The 21046-nt window shown below is 37.1% G+C and overlaps 1 protein-coding gene across 7 annotated transcripts in view; it reads left to right on the top strand.

Moving 5' to 3' along the window:
* Window positions 1-19856, top strand: part of LOC145987701 (protein bric-a-brac 1-like) — a 663074-nt gene extending 643218 nt beyond the window's left edge. For 5 of the 7 annotated variants that reach the window (XM_083122257.1, XM_083122260.1, XM_083122262.1 and 2 more), the window contains 3 exons: window positions 2068-2334; window positions 7687-7835; window positions 10608-19856. In XM_083122257.1, the coding sequence (XP_082978383.1) occupies window positions 2068-2334; window positions 7687-7835; window positions 10608-11549 (1358 nt within the window). In that variant the 3' untranslated portion in view covers window positions 11550-19856. The remainder of the gene's footprint in view (window positions 1-2067; window positions 2335-7686; window positions 7836-10607) is intronic. The other 2 variants (XM_083122259.1, XM_083122261.1) reach the window with 1 other exon arrangement.
* Window positions 19857-21046: the final 1190 nt, after the last annotated feature.

A 21046-nucleotide genomic window follows, 5' to 3' on the forward strand; every position in this document is an offset into this window, starting at 1 on the left:
TCAGAATCTATTGTTTTCTTGGCATATTAAACAAAAGTGCCTAAAAAAGTAATAATTTCGATGCATGTAAATTATCAATGTGGGAAACTGCAAAAGATATAAAGATAAGATCTGGTTGACTGAACTGAAAACACACTAAATGCTAGCATAAGGGTGAGAAAAAGAAAAGTAGAAGGAAAACTATTTACTGGAGACGGTTGCATTTTTCTCTCCAAGTATCGCACTCCTATGGGAAGGAAGAAAAAAAGATAAAAAAAAAAGATAGAAAATAAAAATTTACAAAAACCTCTTTGAAGAGCCCATATAGCCCCTGCAATAAACCAATGAGAATAAGAAAATTCTAGGAAATAACTGTTCCTAGTTTTGTTTACATTCAGTAGGTTAGTGAAAAAGAAAAATAATTACATTATGCAGTATTTTTAAAGAAGCATGGTAGATGCCGATAACTACCTTAGTGTAGCAGTAAGCTGGGCAACTATTGTTTCATTGTAGACTGTCCATTTATGTCCTGCTGTTGGAAACTGCTTTTGATGTTCATTAAATAAAGGCCAAATACTTTTAAAAAATACATTTTTGGAAACTTTTCTTTTGTTTCTAAATATATTTTTTGCATTAAGAAAAGATTTATAAAGTAAGTTTCTCAAAGAGTGGTCTTTCGTGGTACATAAGTTTCATGAAACTAGAATACATAGTCATTGCTAGAAGCAACAGACTACATAGGATTAGATGACAACATTACTTCTTTGCTATTGCATGATACATATTATTTTTTTTTTATTATAAACTATGGGACAATTTTCAGCTATACTTAGCATCATTGTAGGTACATAGTAGGGATGCATTCTAGAATGTTTCTATTCACTTCGGATTAACATGGAAGCTCCCAGAAGAGTAAATTACCCTTCTTCTTCTAATTGTGCCTGTATTGAGTTGATTTGGTGTTATAAGTCCACTTTATGCAGAGTATGGCTAATCGGGACTGGACTTACAGTTTGATGTGGGATCCAAACCACTATGTGCCTCCACCGGGAATCAAACCTGGGACCCCTTGATTTCAAGTCAACGGTGCTACCACTGCGATATTGGGGAGGCCCTCTGTACCTGCATTGAGATAGAATGCCAGCATTGTACCTCCTGAAAAAGCTCATGCTATTCTAGCTAAAATAAAACAAACACTGTAGCACTTGTTCTATGACTTTTTAAACACATTTAAGTGCGTTTGAAAAGCCTGCATTTTAAAACCTGCTTTTGGCCAACTTCCAATACTCACATTGCGTTGAAATTCAAGTATGCCATACCTTCATATACATACGAACAAAGAAAACTGAACTGAAATGTAATCCATGGTTCTTGCGATATGGCATGTGGTGCTGGGACTACTGTGGTCCCAATCTTGATAGGTTTGTATGCTAGGAACATGTTACATTATAAAAGTGCAAGAACAGAAATAAGAAAGGTTGAAGAATTGGCTGCTTATGTTACATAAAATGCTAAAACATGCTCTGATTAGCTTTCAGTTGAATGTATAAATGATTTGATTTATTTTACTTCAAGTTTCTGCCACTTTTGGCTAATTGCGAAGATGAGGTTGAATAGTGGTACGATGAAATAGATGAAGGGACAATCACAAACATAAATGAACAACACACAATACAAACCCCACAGCGAGAATTGTACTGGCTGTTAGTCCAGATGCTAGAGCTGCCTCACTATACGGTTGACATCTGGGTGTCTTCAGAAATGGTTGCTCCCTTACACCACTTTGAATTGAAGAGTATTTCCTTGGCATACATATGAGTTTTCAATAAAGAAAATATTTTAATAAAAACCAAATAAAATAATTAGTCTTATAATCTACTTTCCTGGCACTATATATTGTCGTAGAGTTGACATTTGCATGCATTATGTGTTTCGCACAGTGTTCAGTTGTGCTTCATTTGAAGTAATTCTGACATGTGGTGTGCTTTATTTGCTGTTTGAATGGTGTGTTTTATGTTGTGGAGCTTTTGCTTATTCTGTGCGAGCAAAGATACTTTGTTTATGAGTCTTGACTTGCTTTACTTGCAGCAGATAGCTACCAGTATCAACTCCAATCAATGTGGCAGAAATGCTGGAATACCAATCAAAGTCTTGTGCACAATCTTCGGTTTCGTGAACGTGGACCACTGAAGTCTTGGAGACCAGAGACCATGGCGGAAGCGATCTTCTCTGTTCTGAAGGAGGGTCTCTCCCTGTCGCAGGCTGCAAGGAAATATGATATCCCCTATCCGACGTTTGTGCTCTATGCTAATAGGGTGCACAATATGCTTGGACCTTCTGCTGATGGTGGTGCAGGTAATATAATATGCATTTTCTGCGAGTTTCTTTGAGTACCTTTTGAGTAACGTGCACAATCTGTGTATTGAGGGGACTTCAAACAATTGTATTTAACAAATGGATCTCATTGGCAATATATTTATTTATATGAATGCTGGCCTCTGTTGTGGAGTGGTCAGCATAATGTGCTATGTAGCCAGAGCTCTCTGTTCAAACACTGGTTAAGGCATGCATGTATTGTTGTTTGTCCTCTCCCCATTATTCTATAACTTATATTTTGTTCAGTTTGTCCTTTATGTCACTGATTTCGGATTCTCTTAGAAATGTAGATGTCATAAAAATAAACATACAAAATGCAATATTAACTTAGCAGAAAACTGAATCACATCTCACCGTATTGATGATAAACTTCGGTCTCACTTTTGCCACATATATACCCATTTTACAACAATCCTGATATCATTGTTGTTTTTCCAAGCATTATTCAAGAGTTTCGTTTGTTGTTTCCAATGCAGTTTCTCCCGACCCTGTGGCCAAGTGGTTAGCACATCACGCTGCGACGCCAAGGGACCCGGGTTCGAATCCCGGCCGGGCTTGGTTGTTTGTGAATGTCCATTCATCAATTTCATCATTTCATCACTCATCCCCATCTTCGCAAATTAGCCAAGAGGCACAAAATGTGAAGTAAAATAAACTAAATCAAATCAAATCAAAATCAAACCAATGCAGTTTCTTCGGCATAATCTATCTTCTTATATATATGGATAAAAGCAAGGAGGGCCAAAAGGGCTAAGTAAAAATCAAAGAAAGTAAAAGGAAACACTCACCGGACAGTAGAAAAATTCAAAATTTTCGCTAACTTCATAGCATCATCGGTGTGAGGAGAAAGAGACTGAACCGGAAGTTGGGGCCCTGCAGAGTTGCCAGGTCCCCATCGAAGAAGAAGCGGTGCGTAGAACAAATAAAAACACTGTTTCGTCACCAGGCTCGTCTGAAACTGTGAGTGGGTGGGATGGGTTGGGAGGGATGGAGGGATGAGGTGTGTTGGGAGGGTGGGATGAGATGGGTTGGGAGGGAGGGTGGGTTAAGGTGGGGACGTTACTGGTTGGCCTTGTTCAGGCCAGGTGGAGTGGTTGCACTCATGGCCGATATATAGGCCCTCTCCCATCTGGCTGGTTGGGGTAGGAGATGGATGATCGCTACCCGGAAGCAGTCGTTGAAAGGGATGTTGGTGTGGATGGCGACAGTGAAGTCCAGGTTGTGGGTGGAGGAGCGGTGGTTATTGATGCGGAGGTTGAGGGCAGTAGATGTTTCCCCAGGCAAAAATCATCACAGATGTTGCAGGTGAGGATGTAGATTAGGTTTGAGGTGTGGCAAGTCCCCTTGGGATGTAGGGTAAATTTGCCAGTGGCCATGTGCACCTGGAGGGTGTGAGAGGTATTATGGGCAGGGGGGTGTTGGTTGTGTGGTGAAGGAGTGTTGTGGACCAGGATGTTTTGGAGGTTGGGGGTGCATTTGAAAACCACTCTGGGCTTGTTGGAAAATGTGTTTTTTGTTTCAGGATCACCGTGGAGAATTGGGAGAAGAGTGTAGTGTGTGCCTGATTTTGTTGAGGTGGGGATGATATTGGGTGATGAGTGCAGGTGGGTTGGTGGCAGCATGTTTCTTGGTGGTAGTGGTGTGTGAGGCAGCTCGCGATATTTGCTTGGTGACCAGGATGGAGGGATATCCACGGTTGACCAGGGCCTGGTGTAGGTGGAGGTTATAATTCTGGCGGGAGGTGGGTGAAGTGTTCAGGCGCTGTCCCCTGAGGTCAGAGAGAATGGAATGGCTTTTTTGGTGTGGAACGGGTGGGAGCTGGAGAAGTGTAGGTATTGCATGTGGTTGGTGGGTTTTATGTGGATGGAGGTAGTCAGGTGTCCTCCCTCGATGTGCACGTCCACATCCAGGAAGGTGATCTGGTTGGGGGAGTGCATCCAGGTGAATTTTAGGGAACGGAAGTGGTTAAGTTGGTCCAGGAAAGCTGATAAGGATGGTTCTCCATGTGTCCAGAGCATGAAGATGTCGTCGATGAAGCGGAGCCAGAGGAGGGATTGGGTAGCCAAGAACTCTTGCTCAAGTTTGCCCATGAAGAGGTGTGCATAGGATGGGGCCATTCTGGTACCCATGGCTGTACCTCGGATCTGTAGGAAATTTTGGTTTTCAAAGGTAAAATTATTACATGTGAGGACAAGGTAGGCTAGGTGGGTCAGGAAGTTGGTGCTGGGGTTGTGAGGTTTGGATCTGCTATTGGGGTAGAATTCTATGGAGCGAAGGCCATGGGAGTGGGGTATGTTGGTGTAGAGGGAAGTGACATCGATGGTGGCAAGGATGGTATTTGGGGGCAATGGTGGAAGGGTGCTGATTTTCTGGAGGAAGTGGTTGGTGTCACGGAGGTAGGAGGGCAGACCTTTCACAAGAGGCTGGAGATGGGAGTCAATAAAGGCTGAGATTCTTTCTGTGGGTGAGTTATAGCTGGACACAATGGGTCTACCAGGGTTGACAGGTTTGTGAAATTTGGGCAATAGATAGAAGGTGGGGGTGCGGGGATTGTCAGGTATTAACATATCCGTGGTACGAGCTGTCAGGCCTTCAGGGGGGCCGCGGGTGTGGATGAAGTCCTGGATTTTGTTGAGGTGTTCAGCGGATAGGTCAACTGTGGTGGGTTTGTAGGTGGAGTGGTCAGCCAGCTGGCGGTTGGCTTCCGCCAGGTAGTCTTGGAGAGTTTTCTGTTGGGGGGGAGGGGGGGTTTGAGGTTAGGTTGGTTGTGAAAGTCATTTAAGAATGAGCTGTCAGAGGTGGATGTATTTATGTTTGTTCCAGCATAACTCTCGAACGCCTGGAGCGATTTCAACCAAACTTGGTACACACATCACTTACAATCTGGAAAGAAATACTGTGGGGGTAAGACACCCCTGGCACCCTGGGTGGGGTGGGAAGGGGGTGACATGTAAAACGACCGATATTAGTGTGGAATCCATAGTTTTTGGGGCCGCTGAGATGAATAGTGGCACTCCATGTTAATTTTACACTATAGTTAGAATTCAGTATTTTCCTGTCTAATAGAAGATTGGGATAAATAAATACCCAGGCATCACCGGGTAAACACAAAACATGTACATGTTTCCTGACAAAACACTTGTCTGAGTTTGAATTATCCTGGATTTGTTCAAAATTCTGGAACATTGTTTAATCCGGTGGCAAATATAAGATGAAAAATAAACTTCTTTTAAAAGGAATAAACTTTATAACACAGCCCTGTAATGAAAAATTTTTTTGAAAACAAATAGCTTGTTGTGATAATCTTTGGATGCTGTTTTTTTTTAAGGTAGGCTTAAAATTCCATCTGCTATCTTTTTGCACAAACTCAAAATTTTGACTTTCATGGCAATAGGTCCATTGTGTTAATCTTCTGAACAAAGAGTAGTCATAGGTGGACACAGAAGGGATGGTTAGTGACAAGCGATGTGGTGTTTGAGGGAGGGGTGATTCCTGTGTAACAACCATCCCAAAGGGCTGAGAATTTGCATCCAGAGAAAGGGATGCAGTCTCCAGTGGTGGAACCTCCTACCCTGGTTACGTCATCATGAAAAAGAGTTCCAGCAACATTTGTAACCATTTTATCAGGCAAATTATGACTTGGTTCATTTTATTTCACCTCTGTCCACACGCCTCACTCTACTCTGTTGCAATGTGATCTTTGAGTTAAGACGACTTGTACTGTTAAATGTTCTCGACGAGTTGTAACTGAGACCCAATTTCTTGCGTTGTTTAAGAAAACCAATTCTAATTAAAACTCGGTTAAGTATAATCCTCAGTTTCTCAATGTTACGCACTTTTTTCCCCATATCGGAGATTGGTAACATATTGTGCCTGGGTGCGTATCGGAGAAAATTAAAAAAAAACTGTAAGGGAATATGGGATTAAATGTGGGATGAAGGTCCCCAAGAATCTGGAAAATTTTTTTACTGATTATAAAAAGGGGGATTAAAGGAAAGGAAACCCCGAGGGATTTAAAGAATTATATGCGAATGTGGAAAAGAGTATATAGGACAGATGGGTAGAAGCATGCATGTAAGATGGAGTGAACATGATGATGACATTAGAGAAGGGGCCCCCAAAACAGGGCTATCGGAGCATATAATCAGGAGCGGGCATAAAAATATCAAGAGGGAGGATATCAGAAAAGAAAGGAATAAATTGAATAGAAATGTTTACGAGGCTGTAAATATTTGCATGGGGAGAAATGTAAAACTTAATCGGGATGATGGTAATTTGGAAGAGGGATGGGTGAGGCTTTTCAAAAAGTGAGACAAACAACAAAAAAAGAACCTAACATTGGTTTCCGTGTTACTCCAGAAGTCGTCAGAGCTGCCAGTGTAGAACGTGAGTTAGCTCTGGAATGGTGACGTAAATGGAGGGGAGAGTAGCAAAGGGATAGAGGGGAAGTAACTTTCACCTCTTCTCCAATCGAAGTTGTTTCACCAGTGGCAGCTGTTTTTATCTATTTTACGAGTTCCTGTTTCTAAGGATCTTAATGGATACGGGTGTTTTTGGTTTTAATGGGTTTTTTAGATAGTGAGAGTTTTTAAATTGAAATATTTCAAGGACTGTTTATAAGTGTTTTTAACCCAACCCTCTACCTAATCCTGATATTCCACTTTACAACGCAGCATTATGTTTTAGTGCTTAGAAAGAATTATGAACCTGATGAAGGGGGCAGTTGTACCCTGAAACGTCATTCTTCAACAATTACACACTCACTTACATAAGTAGTTCTTTAAACTAATTTTATACTATTTTTAGTATTGTTTATATTTTTATTCTTCAGTATTTTGAAGCAGAATTCTGGTGAACTTATGCTTATAATTAGAGTGTAATAACTCGCCCAGTAATATAAATATTTTAAACTGCTTTTAATTATTAAAATTTTTCAGCATTGGTATCAATATCTGCTGGAATTGGTAAGACTATTGGCATCAGTGGATATCGGTTCAAAGTGCTATCAGCTCATATTTAGTTCTTTCCCACAAATCCTTCCATGCTAGAGAAAAACAGAAGTTATATTTGAAATCTGCTTTCCAAACAAAATATTAATGTTCTTTATTTCTTGTGTAGAAAGTGTAAAGTTTCTAAATCAAATTTAAGATTTTATTTACCATAACAAACTTCAAAATTTTGAACCCAAATTCGGTAATTTTTGTTTCAAAATTTTAAATTTTTGTTTACACAAATATGTTTCTGTATTTATTAGGTGAGATACCAACAATAAAAATGTACATGGTTGAAAATGCTGAAAGCACTGATAATATTGTCTTCTTTCCTTTTCAGATTTGCGTCCCAAGGGCAGAGGAAGGCCACAGCGCATTCTGCTAGGGTCATGGCCCGAGGAGCATATCCGTGGAGTTATCAGAGCTGTAGTGTTCAGAGACACGCAACATATCAAAGATGAACCACATCTTCCATATCCCAGAGTTCAGGTAATAGCTCATTTTTGTATGAAGAAGCTAATGAGGTTTTACTGTGCTCCTCCAAATGCTGAAATTTCAGTATCACCAGACAAATTGAAAAACCTTGAAAAGGCCAGAGATCTTTGTCCTGCCTGGTAGTGTCATGCAAATTTGAAATGTTTTCCCAAATTTGTCAAACTGTTGCATAATGTTGTTAATCTCGTATTTCTTCGTAGTTGCTCATCCAATGGATCTGGAAAACCTCTACTTTGTCAGGACACCTCTTCTTCTCCTCGTCGTTAACTGCTTTTATGTGATATATTTATAAGAGAATACAAGCCACGAGTATGCCAACCTACGATAACATTTAGGCAGAACCGGAAGTTGCTGTGCTAAAGCTCCACAATCGATTGTACCATTACATTTGCTTTTGTTTACTAGTAGATAGCCCCTATAGGGTCTCCCCAATTGCATAGTGGTATCGTCATTGCCTTGTAATCAAGGGGTTCTGGGTTCGATACCTCATGAAGGCATAGTGCTACAGATCTCCTTAAACTGGGGGTCTAGTCCCGATTAGCCTTTCTGTGCATAGAGTGGGCTTAAAAACAAATCAACAACTTTAAGATATAGTGAGCAAGTAATTTAGAAAGCATAGAGGCAAAGGGAAGCCAACTGCCAGTCTTTAGAGCAGCCCAGTATATTTTAATGTGTTTCATATTGTAAAAAAATTAAGTTAATCGGGACAGCATATGCACTGATGTAGTTAAAAAATGGGATGTAATTTTGTTTGCGTGTCTAAACCAGAGCCATTGTTTTTCCCCAGTTTTATATTGCGATGTTCGCATGAATGCATAAAATTCAGTATCATTCTGCCAAATTTGCATTGTTCCACACTTTTGATGAAACTGATGAAGGGACACTTGCAAAGAATACCCATGCCCAGGCTGGAATTCGAACCCAGGAGACCTGACCTGATGTCTTGGCATGCTGTGCTAACCCGGGGTGGCTATTCACTGGCCTTGAATTCCGGGAGTTATGCGTGAATTACTGGCTCCAGAAATTGTGCGTGAATTTTTCTTCGTAAATGTGGAAAATTGCAACTTTTATTAATTTAAATCCCATTGAATTTATAAATGCCCTGAGGCAAGTTTTTCACAGTAAAGCTTTTATTTTTATTGAGAGAGGAAAATAACACAATTCTCTCAATCCGTATGCTTTGTTAGTGTCCTTTACTGAACAATCTATCAGACAGACGGAAAATTATTCCAAGATATCGTAAAGTTGATTAGCTATATTTGAATTTGAAAGTCATAGAATTTACAATTTTTCGTAATTAGTATATCCCGTAACATTTGAGACTTGTGTTTGTAGATGTATTTTGAGCCTGAGTATGTGAAATGGCAAATGTAAAATCCGCACCTTAAATTAAATATTTTAGATAAAAATACTGTTTAATTGAATTGAATTAGAATTTTAGGATATATTGGAATCACACAGACCCTTTATATTAATAATATATTTGTGTATGTGTGTGGGTGGTGAGAGGTGGTTGGTTACACATAAGGTTGAAATAGAGAAAACATTTGCTTGTAGCCTTGAATTTTTGGAAAGTTTGCCTTGAAAACCGGGAATTATACTTGAATTTAATCATGGCTCTACAGAGGCCAGCCTGTAACCACTCTGCCACAGAAGTCGGCAAAACTTGAATGAACAAATCGTCATGTAAGAACCAGAGGGACGTAACTCCAATTTATCAAATTAACATGAGGGAGGAAATAATGTATTCTTAGGAATATGTATAACTCTTAAAAAAGCCGCGGTGGCTCAGTCGGTAACGCATCTGACTACCATGCTAAAGGTCCCGGGTTCGATCCCTGGCCGGTTCAAATCCGGGAACTTTTCTAACGGTGGAAGCGGCCCCGGCGCCTACCCAGCGTCGAATAACATGGGTACCTGGGGGAAACCCTGGGGGGTAAAGGCGGCCAGGGGCGTGATGCTGATCACATCACCCCCACTCACGACCGGATCAAGAAAGTGTGGGGCGTTACCCCCACACCCCCTATACGTCTTCATGGCGTGGTGCTATGCACAGGGGAACACTTTACCTTTACCTTTTTACCTTAAAAAGAGTCAGTAAATTGGAGATATATGGCTCCACCTTTCTGCTACCGATTAGTGGAGATTTTTCAATTTGACTCCAAACAGAGCTCTTCAGAGAAGTTTACTTAACACTGCAGTGGTCGGGTGGTGTATATTTTCATGTGCTACTGCAGTTTGGCAACACTCTGGAAAGAGGTCCTAATTATAAAGCACCCTGATAGTATACTTAGAAAATGGCAAAAGTAAGATTCTAAGATATGTACTTTTGTTTGGTTTCATTACATCCAAATGTAATGCACTAGGTTTAGAATTTTCTCCCTACTGTAATGTGTTGAGTGAAATAACTTATGATTTTTTGTTAAGTGAACCAGAATACTTCAAAAAGGATATTCTCACTATGAAACTAGAGAAATTTTTACCAATAATGGGTAAAAACTATAATATTCTATGGATCACAATAGTGATCCATGTGTCCAATGACAGGAGTTTTTTACACATGACTCCTGTAGTGTTAAACAAAACTGAAAACAGCATTTTTTGGAGTTGCACTCCTCTGGATCGCATTTGACAAAATGACCTTCTGATTAATGCACATGCTCGAGACCTTATGAGTTTTGGTGTAGAAAATACAGTCTGTAGTAGATCGAATAATCTAACTGATCCTTGCCGTTGATTTCTTATCATATCTATGTTTTCTTGTAGGATCCCATGCAACCTCAGAACTACGCATCTGCTTCCACAAATGGCCCAGAGCCTGTTCAATGCCAGACGTCATCCCCAGGTGCCGCCGCTGCTGCAGCCGTGGCCGCTGTCGCTCAGGGATTGAGGCAGCAGATGTGCAACATGGTGGCAGCTTCTAATGCAACTTCAGTGCCTGGCTCTGCTGCTGCAGCAGCCGCTGCTGCCGCAGCTGCCATCTTGGCCCGCGAGAACAGTGAGCAGTCTCCCGTGGCGAACAGTCTTGGAATCGGAGGGGGCGTCGGACTTGGACTCAACAACTCCTTGTCTGCCGCAAACAGCATAGGAGGGCTTGGATCTGCAGCCGCCGAGGTCAGCCTCGGTGTGGGCGGAACCGGCAATTTGGTTCCCGGTAACAGGGGAAACCTTGGGTTGGGCACGATAGGTGTCGTCAGCAATGCCGCTCTTGGAATCGGAAGCATGGGTATAACACCAACAACAAGCAGCGGTGTTGGTGTGAGTAGTAGCGGTTCACTGGGCGTGAACAGCAGCATCAGCAGCAGCATTGCTACCGGCGGAAATGGTACCAGTTGCGTGAGTACCAGCAACACCCTGGTAAGCGGATCCAACAACAGCACCACGACCACGAGCACCAACAGCTTGGGCATCAACAGCAGCGTCAATATTCCGACGAGCCTTGGCATTGGTGGTGCCATCGGAATCAACAACAGCATCACTGCTGCCGGTCTTGGAGTTGGTGTCGGAAACAATGTCGGTGTTGGTGTCAGTGGAATGACCTATAAGCCTCCGGTAAGTTTCACAACGCCGCGGCCAGAGAATCTCTTCCAGGAAGACATTGAGGATATTGTGAAAAGTCCCCTGGAATCTTCAGAGAGCATCATGAAGGATTCCAAAGACCCCGTTCAAGTGAAGATTGAACAGACAGCCGAGGGTCAAAATGATTAATATGCATCTAGGTGGTAAATGTTTTATAAAGGATATGTGTTGATGTAACAGTACTATAAGGTAAATAATATTTCACTTCAGTGGAGATCAGATGCTAGTTCTCCATACGTATTTTTAAATTACAAATATTTTGGGAATTACATCATGCAGATAGATTTTTCCTGTGTAAATCTTAACTAGCATTCCTATAGCAAAGAAAAGTTACAAAAAAAAAAGGTTAAACTTTCTAAGTGTAAAAGACTTTCGTACGTATATAAATATATTATTTTTTAAGTGTGTCATTGATGGGAATTTGTAAAGCATTCCTACTTTGGTAATTTGTTCTTGGTAGCATATTTCTCAAGCAAAATTGTCACATTGGTTAAAGTGAATGTATGCTTTGGCACATGTATGCCATTATTTCGGCTGTGATTATAAGCAAAGCTACACTATTCATGATGTGTGGAAAACCTCCATAGTTTTGTTTATATCCATTGCTTGCACACACACACACATGCATGCACATATATATATTATAGTGTATAATATATATATATGTATTATTTATTAAAGTTTTGTCATGCTGCTGTTTCATTTTGTCATATTTAATGGAGGATTTTTTCACCTATGGTAATAGTGAATTATGTAATTGTTACCAAGTAGCATTTGTTACCAGCCGGCTGTAAGTAATGCTTAATTTATTTTAGTTTTATTTTTCTGTGCCTACAATATAGATTTTATTCAACATATAACCATTAGCTTCTGTATAATAGCTTTTCACACACACACACACATACACAGATATATACACACACATCCATACATTTATATATATATTAATGCCTTTACCATATATACAGGTACATATACGTAGATGGGGATAATTTTATATTCATGATAAAATGTCTTGTAGTAAACTTAATATACCTTAGCTATTTTGTTTATTTAACAATATTTTTCACTATTCAGTAACAACATGTAACAGCCTGTTACCACAGTATGTGTATGTAAATATTCTAACCATGCATTTTTTTCAGCAAAAAGAAAGATGCCTTGTATAAATAAGTGAAGTTGTGTACATATAACATAGAGCTGTTCAACAAGAGAAATATAATTGTAATGTGCTTATAAGTTTCCATATATGGTGAATAATATAAACTTGCTTCTGATGCCTGCACAATCAGTATGCATTTCCTGAGTTAATATGCAGCAAGATGATCACAATGATCATGGCCATATCAGTGTGTGTGTGCTTAGAACTTCTGATGCCTAGGCAAGAAAATCTTGTGTTCAGTTTCTTGACACCAGAACTAAAAAAAAAATTAAATAAGAAAGGCTTCCGTTACCGCAGTACAAAATATGTCAATGTTAATATTACATACAGCTTGCCCCCGTTTTCCCCACTATACTTAAACCCATGAATGACAACCAACACTATAGCATGCAAGTCGAGCAACCGCCAAGTTGGAGAAACCTACGAGAATGACTAAGCCAGTGTGGGAAAGCGTGGAGTGTTGTTAACCGGGAATTAGCTTCCACCATTTTTGCTTCTGTGGTGTGTGTATCGAGGTTTATTTATTGCCAATGCATTGGAATATTTGGCTTGGAACATTGGTGCTGCCTGAAGGGGGGAGTGTGTCGCCATAAAAATGATATTTACAAGAAACTAATATGTAATCATATGATTGTAGTAACTGTTACCTGTAAATGCAACAAGATCTGTAAGTAGATATCCTTCCTTAATCGTCAAGTTGTGAAGCGATAATGTGATACCACCTGATAGGTAATTATATAAGGTTCAACATTGTGTGAATGTGTCAATGTGCTTATTTTTTAACAGGATAAAAGAAAAAAAGAGGAATATATAAAAGACATTGTACACTTTATTGTGACAGATTTTGAAAAAGTCTGTTGGAAAAGACAGCTCACTGAGTGAGTAAAAAAATCACCATATAATATGTCAAAAGGAGAGAAGTAGAGAGATATTTCTTTAATATTATATAAATATATAATATGATATATATTTTGTCTTGAAATAAAATTCTTAGAGAATGTACGCGGCTGCAATGACATGAAGGAAATAAGGAGATCATTTATCTGTGTTGTGTAGTATCAAAAAAACAAAAAGGATTCTTCAAAGCTTACAAAGCAGTTGTTTCCATCTATAATAGCATTTGTATATTTGTGTGCAAGAGTGAATGAATGGGGTATCTGTATATTGCAAAAAAATAGAACCAGTCAGTGTAACCCGAGCATAATCTTGGGAAGAACTGGGAACAAAATAAATATATGTTGCAGACCAGTAAGAAACTTGCAAAACCAGCCATGTTGCAGAAATATTCTTGTCGCTATTTAACCAGTACTATGTAGTGAATGTTGATTGTTGTGTAGTATCATATTACTGTGTAACCAACGTGTGTTTACACTATGCCAAATGTATCAGACTTACTAAATCCTTGTATATGCCAGTCTAGTCTAGTCAGTTTTAGCTTGAAAGATGAAAAAAAAAAAAGGTGTAGCAAGAACAAAAATAAACAAAAAAATGTCCAATACTTATTTTTGTGATTTGTTTGTTCTAAAAAAAAATGTACAAAATTTATATGATAGTGAAAGTATTTGGTATGATTAGAATGACATATTGCCTTCCTGCCATGAGGGGTATGCCAAGCTTGAATCTATAATGAAGAATCTGTGACACTAAAGCAGCGTGATTGAAAAAAAAATGAAAGTGGCCTTGAAATTTCTTTGCTTACTTACATCATCTTTAAAGATTAAAAAAAAGTCAAAGTACTTAACAAAGTTTTAAAACAAAATATAATGTAAGAAATATACAGTATGGTCGATTTGTAGACAGCCATATTCTTGATATAAATGAACTTTTGCATAAAATTTATATGCTTAGTGAACACAACTTACGTAGCATTCATCATCTTGTGCCTGTTGATGTGTAAAGTATTTGGGAACTTCTGTTTATCGCTAATTCCAGTCACCACTTGTAAAGCTGTGGTTGTCAGAGTAATCCTGGCTTATGTGTTCAAAAGATGACAAAACAAAATAATAATAATAATAAAAAAAATTAGCAAAGTGCCTTCCATTTTTCTGACCACTTAAATGTGATCGTAACATGTCAACAGATTTTCATTGAACGTTCCCTTAGCTAACAGAAAGGGATGGGATCCTTGGATCTCCGCATTTCATAAACCGGTATTACCCTAAATGGCACAATTTCATATCCTTAGACTTAAAGCTACTATAGGTTATGGGAAGTCTGCATGGTAAACCTAATATTGTTATATATGTAGTGCAAAGTATTACATTAGTATAAGGATGCAATAAATAATATATGTAACTGTAGTATTAGTTCATATGGAACCAGTATGTGATGGTACATGATGCAAATGTGGCAGAAATAGTATTTTTTGTACTTGGTATGTATCGCAGTGTCAGTTTTAATTTTACATATATTATGAGAATTTAGTTAACGTGATGTTCGATGACTTAATTTAATGTATATCATCACACTTGACAAGGCTTTTTTTTCGCTTAAAAATGCCAGTTGCAGTACTTGTAAATTATGTGGTGTAAAACTGCTATGCCTGCAGAACAATGCAGTAACTAAATGAGCATTTATTTTCAGTTTTTAATAGGATTCATGTTGTCATATTCTTAGCAAACGGGCAGCAAACGATAAATTTATTTTGCCAGAAAAAATAATAGTAAGAGGCAGATTGTGTGACAGGTTGATTTCTAATTATTCCAAATGATAATCATGTATGCAGAAGAGAAAATAACGATCACAAATTTTCTTCAAGAGCACAGGCTACCATTATTTTTTAAAAAATGCATAAATAGTAACAACTTTGGTAGAGTGGAGAGTTGAGTGCATTGAAATGTGATAGTTTCTGAAGGATGAAAAACTTATCACCATTTATTTTGTTGACATTTTTTACTTCTGAAATCTGGTTAATATAAATTTTGCCTTCAGTCTTAAAAAAATTCCGATTAATTTTTGTTTTAGAACTTTCTTGTAATGTAATTATAAATGGATGCAAGGTCTATCATGAGTAAATTGCTTTTATAGTCATTTATTTTCATTATAAATTTCAAGTTGGTTCTTTTTCTGTGACTTCACTGATCTGAACATTGTATTGCCACATGCTATTGTCCATTTCAGTGAGGAATAGCAGCTTTGTATGTCAAGCAGCATCCAAATAAATTATGGCCATGCATTTTATCCTGGATTCTACATTCGCATGTTATTTCTGTTTTAGTCACTTTCTTGGTGACAGGCGAAAATTGTAATTTTCAGTAGTGAGGGTTCCTCGTATGTTTTTTAATGAATTTGTTCCTGTACAAAATTGATAGTAATTGAAGCTTTTATTAATTCCAAGAAATGCATATAAGTTATTCTCAAGACAGTTTCCTTGGAGATTAAAAGGGGTGATCCTTCTCTGCTTATTCTTGCATCAGACATATTTCCTAAGCTTCTATCAATTTTTAAGGGGTTGAAAAGTTTGTTTCGAGGGAAGGAAGAGGGCTGGAAAAGTACACTGGAGTAGTGGTATTTGTTCCTATGGTAACCTTTTCTATGCAAGATTTTACTGGCATTCTGCATCTCCTGTAGAGAAATATTTACATGTAGAAAAAAAAGTTAATAATGTGTCTTGACCTAGCCATGGAGAGAGATATTTACAACATGCATGCCACTCCATCCACAGAAATAATCCCAAGAAAGTGCTCATTTTATTAATTCTGTGTGAACTGCAGCTAAATAACTAACATGCATCGCATGATCAATGATGGAACACAACACATGTGGTGAGAGAAATATATGAACATTTTAACCATCAGAAGAGACTTCATCCACGCATGCTTAAAAAGGCAAAGAAACACCTTCTGGTGAAATACTGGCTGCAAACTATAATCTTTGCTACAAGATGCAGAACATTAACTTCCAACCCTGTGTATCTCAATCTGTGTTCAAATTTTCACAACCAGTAGTTGTTCAGTTTTATTCCTATAAATTAACCTTGAAATCAATAACTTCACGAGTCATTATTGTTCAGAAAAAAAATAATAATGCCATGGTTTATTTTTAATAACATTTCCGCATCATTTGGTACTGGTACCAGCCAACATGATACCAAAACCGGTTTAGAAGCAGAACATGTGTGCATCTTCCAGAAGTGTTGCATTTCAACAACTTTTTCATTTCTAATCACATGGAAATATTGATACTTCCACTATATCTTTGTTATATTGTTTTTGCACAAAAGAACATAAATACAACAAAGAAGTTCTTAATGAGAACACCAAGGAAAAAAATTCAAATCTCGAGTGACACCAATATGTATGTAGATTCAAATACATGTTTACTACATTGAAAATTGTTTCTTTTTTAACTTATATAATGGATGTATTTTAAAGAATTGCATGGAAATGTGCTCTTGATGTAACTCACCACAAGGATACAGTATAAAATTCAAGTTTCTTTCTACTAAGAAAATAAACTGGGAAGGAGAAGTATGTGAAAAAATACACCCAGTAAAACTTTTGTCACATTTCTGGGGAAGAAAGCTAAATTTTGGATTCCATTACAGTTAGTACACATATTCAAAATTTGCTGTGTGGAAAAGCATTTGTACTTTTTGATAACAAGTACTCTGCTCCCCCAATGACATGTTGAGAAGGAAGTCATGCGTTTGGTGGGATAACAATAATCTATTTCACTGGAGACAGAGCTTATGGGAACATATTGTATATTACTTGGCTAACACATTCATTATAATCTTTTATATAAGACAAGAAAGCTGTCTGAAAAATCTATTCCCCTCCCTGCTACATGCCTGTGTAATAATAGAACAGCACAGAACTCTATTAACTTGTTAGTACTGTGTATGCACAGTCTCTCTGTTTACAATAATACAATTGTAACGGGCAAAAATTCTTAATTTATTATTTCTTGCTGTCAATTTCACGCATACATCCCCACCTTCAATAAAACACTATCAATTTGCTGATGTATCCATTATCGTATTTGTTTATAATTATTATTTTTATTTGTACAGTGTCAATATGGCACTTTGTGTTAGAAGAATTTTTTGAAAAGTGCCAATTAGAATCTTGTATACCAAATTAAATTGTTGAAGATCATATTTTGAATGAAGCTAAACTTTGATACTAGATCCAATAAAAAGTTATTACTGGAATTTACATTCAGAAACTTACTCTCCTTTGCTTTACACTATTTTCAGTTTCAAAGTAAAAACATAATTTCATGTGAAAGTAATTTCTATAGTTATTTTTTTTTTTAAGAGAGGCAATAACACATACAACAAATTTTAAAAGTTGTTTACAATTGCAGCATAGAATGTAGAGGGAAGTGCACAGACTTCATACTACATACTTTTCATTAAGCGGCCTCTTTACTTTCAAAGCTCCTGCAAGATTTTTTCTTCTAAAAATGACGAATTTCTCTAAATGGAATGATATTTTATTTACCAAAAAAATGTTTAAACTTCAAGAATTTAATATTGAACTGGGAAAAAAGAAATTGAGTACATTTTATCTTCACAAGAGAGATTAATCAAAAGTTAGTTTGTCAAATAGGAATTGTACCCCCCTCTTCTTTTTTTTCAAACGTGTATTTTATTGTAAATAGTAAATGGAACAAATTCAGCTGGGAAAAAAAGTAAAATACAAAAATATAAACTGCATTTGATGCGAGTTGGCAGTAAAGTTGATTGGAAAAAGACAAACACATAAATCGCATATTGGAAGTGACTAAGGTACTGTCATCCTATTTTTTAACATTATAAGCACATCTTGTTTTACATGTAATTTTAGCATGTATCATATAAATATCAATGCATACATTATAATCAGCTACATATTTTAGAATTTTTTGTTTAAAGAACATCATTCATAAATAATTCCAAGAAACAAAAATTAAACATGGTCTTCCACTTTAAATACATTTAAATTACATATAATTTGATTTGGGATGCATATGCACACACATTGATTTTTTTATGGAAATTCAATGAACCCCATGTAACTGCATAATCTGCTTAACCGATTAGCTTTTCAGCACTTGCAATATTCTGTAATTTTAATGTACCTTTAGTTTTAATCTTGAATATATATTTGAAATTATAATGCATTTTAATTATGTCACCGAGGACACTTTCTGAAAAATCAACTTCCATTTACTCTTTATTTCATGAAATATATTTTTACTTTGAAGCTGTTGAACAGTGTTTGAAAAGAAAAGATTTGGCATTCTCTAACTACATTGCAGTGTATGGTAGAGCTGAATAGTTATAAGCTGAATTTGCAACTGATAATTCTATCATATGTATCGTACGTGAATATTGTCATCCAATTTTTAGGTACTTAATAAAGACTATATAGAAAAAGAAATAATAATAAAAAAAACAATATCACATTTCACTCTCATGCTGCAGGCTAGCTGGATCCATGTACTGAAATACATGGATGAACGAAGTACAACTGTCCTATGCACATTCTATACAGACAAGCAAATGCAGGAATAAATTATTCTAATATTTTGTTCAGTATTTCTAGGATCTTTCTCACAAATAAAAAGAAAACAACAAAAAAGATAGATGTGCATTTTAGTATTAGGAATAGAGGTATTTTTAAGTGCCAAAGATAATTTGTATTAATTGTACCCATTTGCACTGTTAACCTAATTGAATTTTAGTAAATTATATACTCGTTGCCAGTATATGTAAAGTTAAGAGCCATACTTAGCTGTTTCGTTCTTGTTGTCGAATTAAAAAAAGAGAGTTCAAATCATCAGAGTAGAAAAAAAAACATATGTTATGAATGTTGGCTTGAGAAAATCAAATGAAAAAATATATATACTTAAAGCATGCTTTGTCATTGTTGGGAAGATATCTTAAATCATGTACAACAAGGTTGTTGCTTTGGAGATCGTGTGTGAACACTCACAAATAATGAAGAGAAAAAATAGGAATGCTTTTTATATTTGCCTGTCAGTAGTGAGATTCGCTTCAACTGGCTGGAAGTGTTTTGTTTTTCTTAAGTGGTTCATAGTTGAAATCTAAAAAGTGAAACTAGAGCAGTGATGTGGTCGACAGATGTATATGCATGTAATAGCATGGCTTCACAACCAAAAGGAAGAAAGAAGAAAAGGTGATAAATCCTGTCTTGTTTATTACATTATTTCTATCCACACCTGCCTCTTCATAAAGAAAATGAAAGATACATATATATATATGATCTTTTAAGTTTGCTAATGTCTTTCTGTACTGGTGTATTCAATAAATAGTTTAAAAAGTTTATGATATTTCATTGCAATGTTATGCTACGATTTCTAATGAATTCAGTGGTTGTGAATGTGAAATGTCTATTTTCAGGAAGATATTCTGGTGTCATATACAGGCCCTGTTCAAGGAAGATTTGTGGATATTTAAAAAAATGTACGTTTTCAAAGTACTCTCTTCTGGAGGAAATGTTACTGTCCATACGTTGTTACCACTTCTCAAAGATGTGCAGGAAGCCATCTTTCTGCACTCCATTCAGACACCCTCTGTAAAAAAGGATAGATGAACGCAAGGCAAAACATATAGGCCAAAATAGCTGAACATGCACGGAGTGAATCACATAGAATTCAGTGGAGCAACGTAACAGTGACATACAAAGATTCAGATTGGATCTCGGGAAAATCACAGAAGCAGCCATCATAGTGATGACCCAAAACCCTGGAAGTTATCCCATTGTAGAATTCAGGCACATATGGTCGCCTCTCCTCAAAAAATAAAAATAGTATCATAAATGGAGTAAAAGTTAGTAGAGAATTCTGGGGGTGCATTAGAAGTAATTGGTCAAAGCACCTGATTTGTAGCAAAAATCACAGGTCTATTATAGGTTTGATTCCTACCCCCAGCAAAAGACAAGAGAAAAGGTTCTCTCTCAAAACGTAGGGTTAGAATAACAGTTTAAAGAACTAGACAATGGATAATGTCCAATTTACATTTCATGCTAATGTAGAACCATTGTTACTAACATTCAAAGCCACCTCCACATCTCTGAACTACGGCTTGCGATGACATAAACTGATGTTTTCGAAACTTATTTTTCAGAAAAGAAATGTCACAGCAAAAAGATAGTGACTTGCATTATCAGGTGTACTTTCAAACCATTTTTGGCAAAATGTGAATGCTTCTTATAGATATGTGTGATCAACTTTGTCAAAACACTCATAATAGTAATAACCATGCTATTGGATGTCTTCACATTTTGGCACAGCATTCCTTAATAATAACTGAGCAGACAATAACAATAAATAGCATAATCATGAAACAGAAACCCAAAAACCTGGAATTCACTGTTGCCGCCCATAACAACAGTCTCAATACCCCTTTCAATGATAGCTTCCAGGTACTGATCTTCCAACCAAATCCCTTCTCCACAGCCCTCAACCTCTGAATCAACAACCACAAACAATTTTCATTGTAATAAATATGTAT

Source organism: Lepisma saccharinum, chromosome 5, assembly GCF_977018435.1.
Source record: "Lepisma saccharinum chromosome 5, izLepSacc3.1, whole genome shotgun sequence".
In the NCBI taxonomy this organism is placed as follows: Eukaryota; Metazoa; Arthropoda; class Insecta; order Zygentoma; family Lepismatidae; genus Lepisma; species Lepisma saccharinum.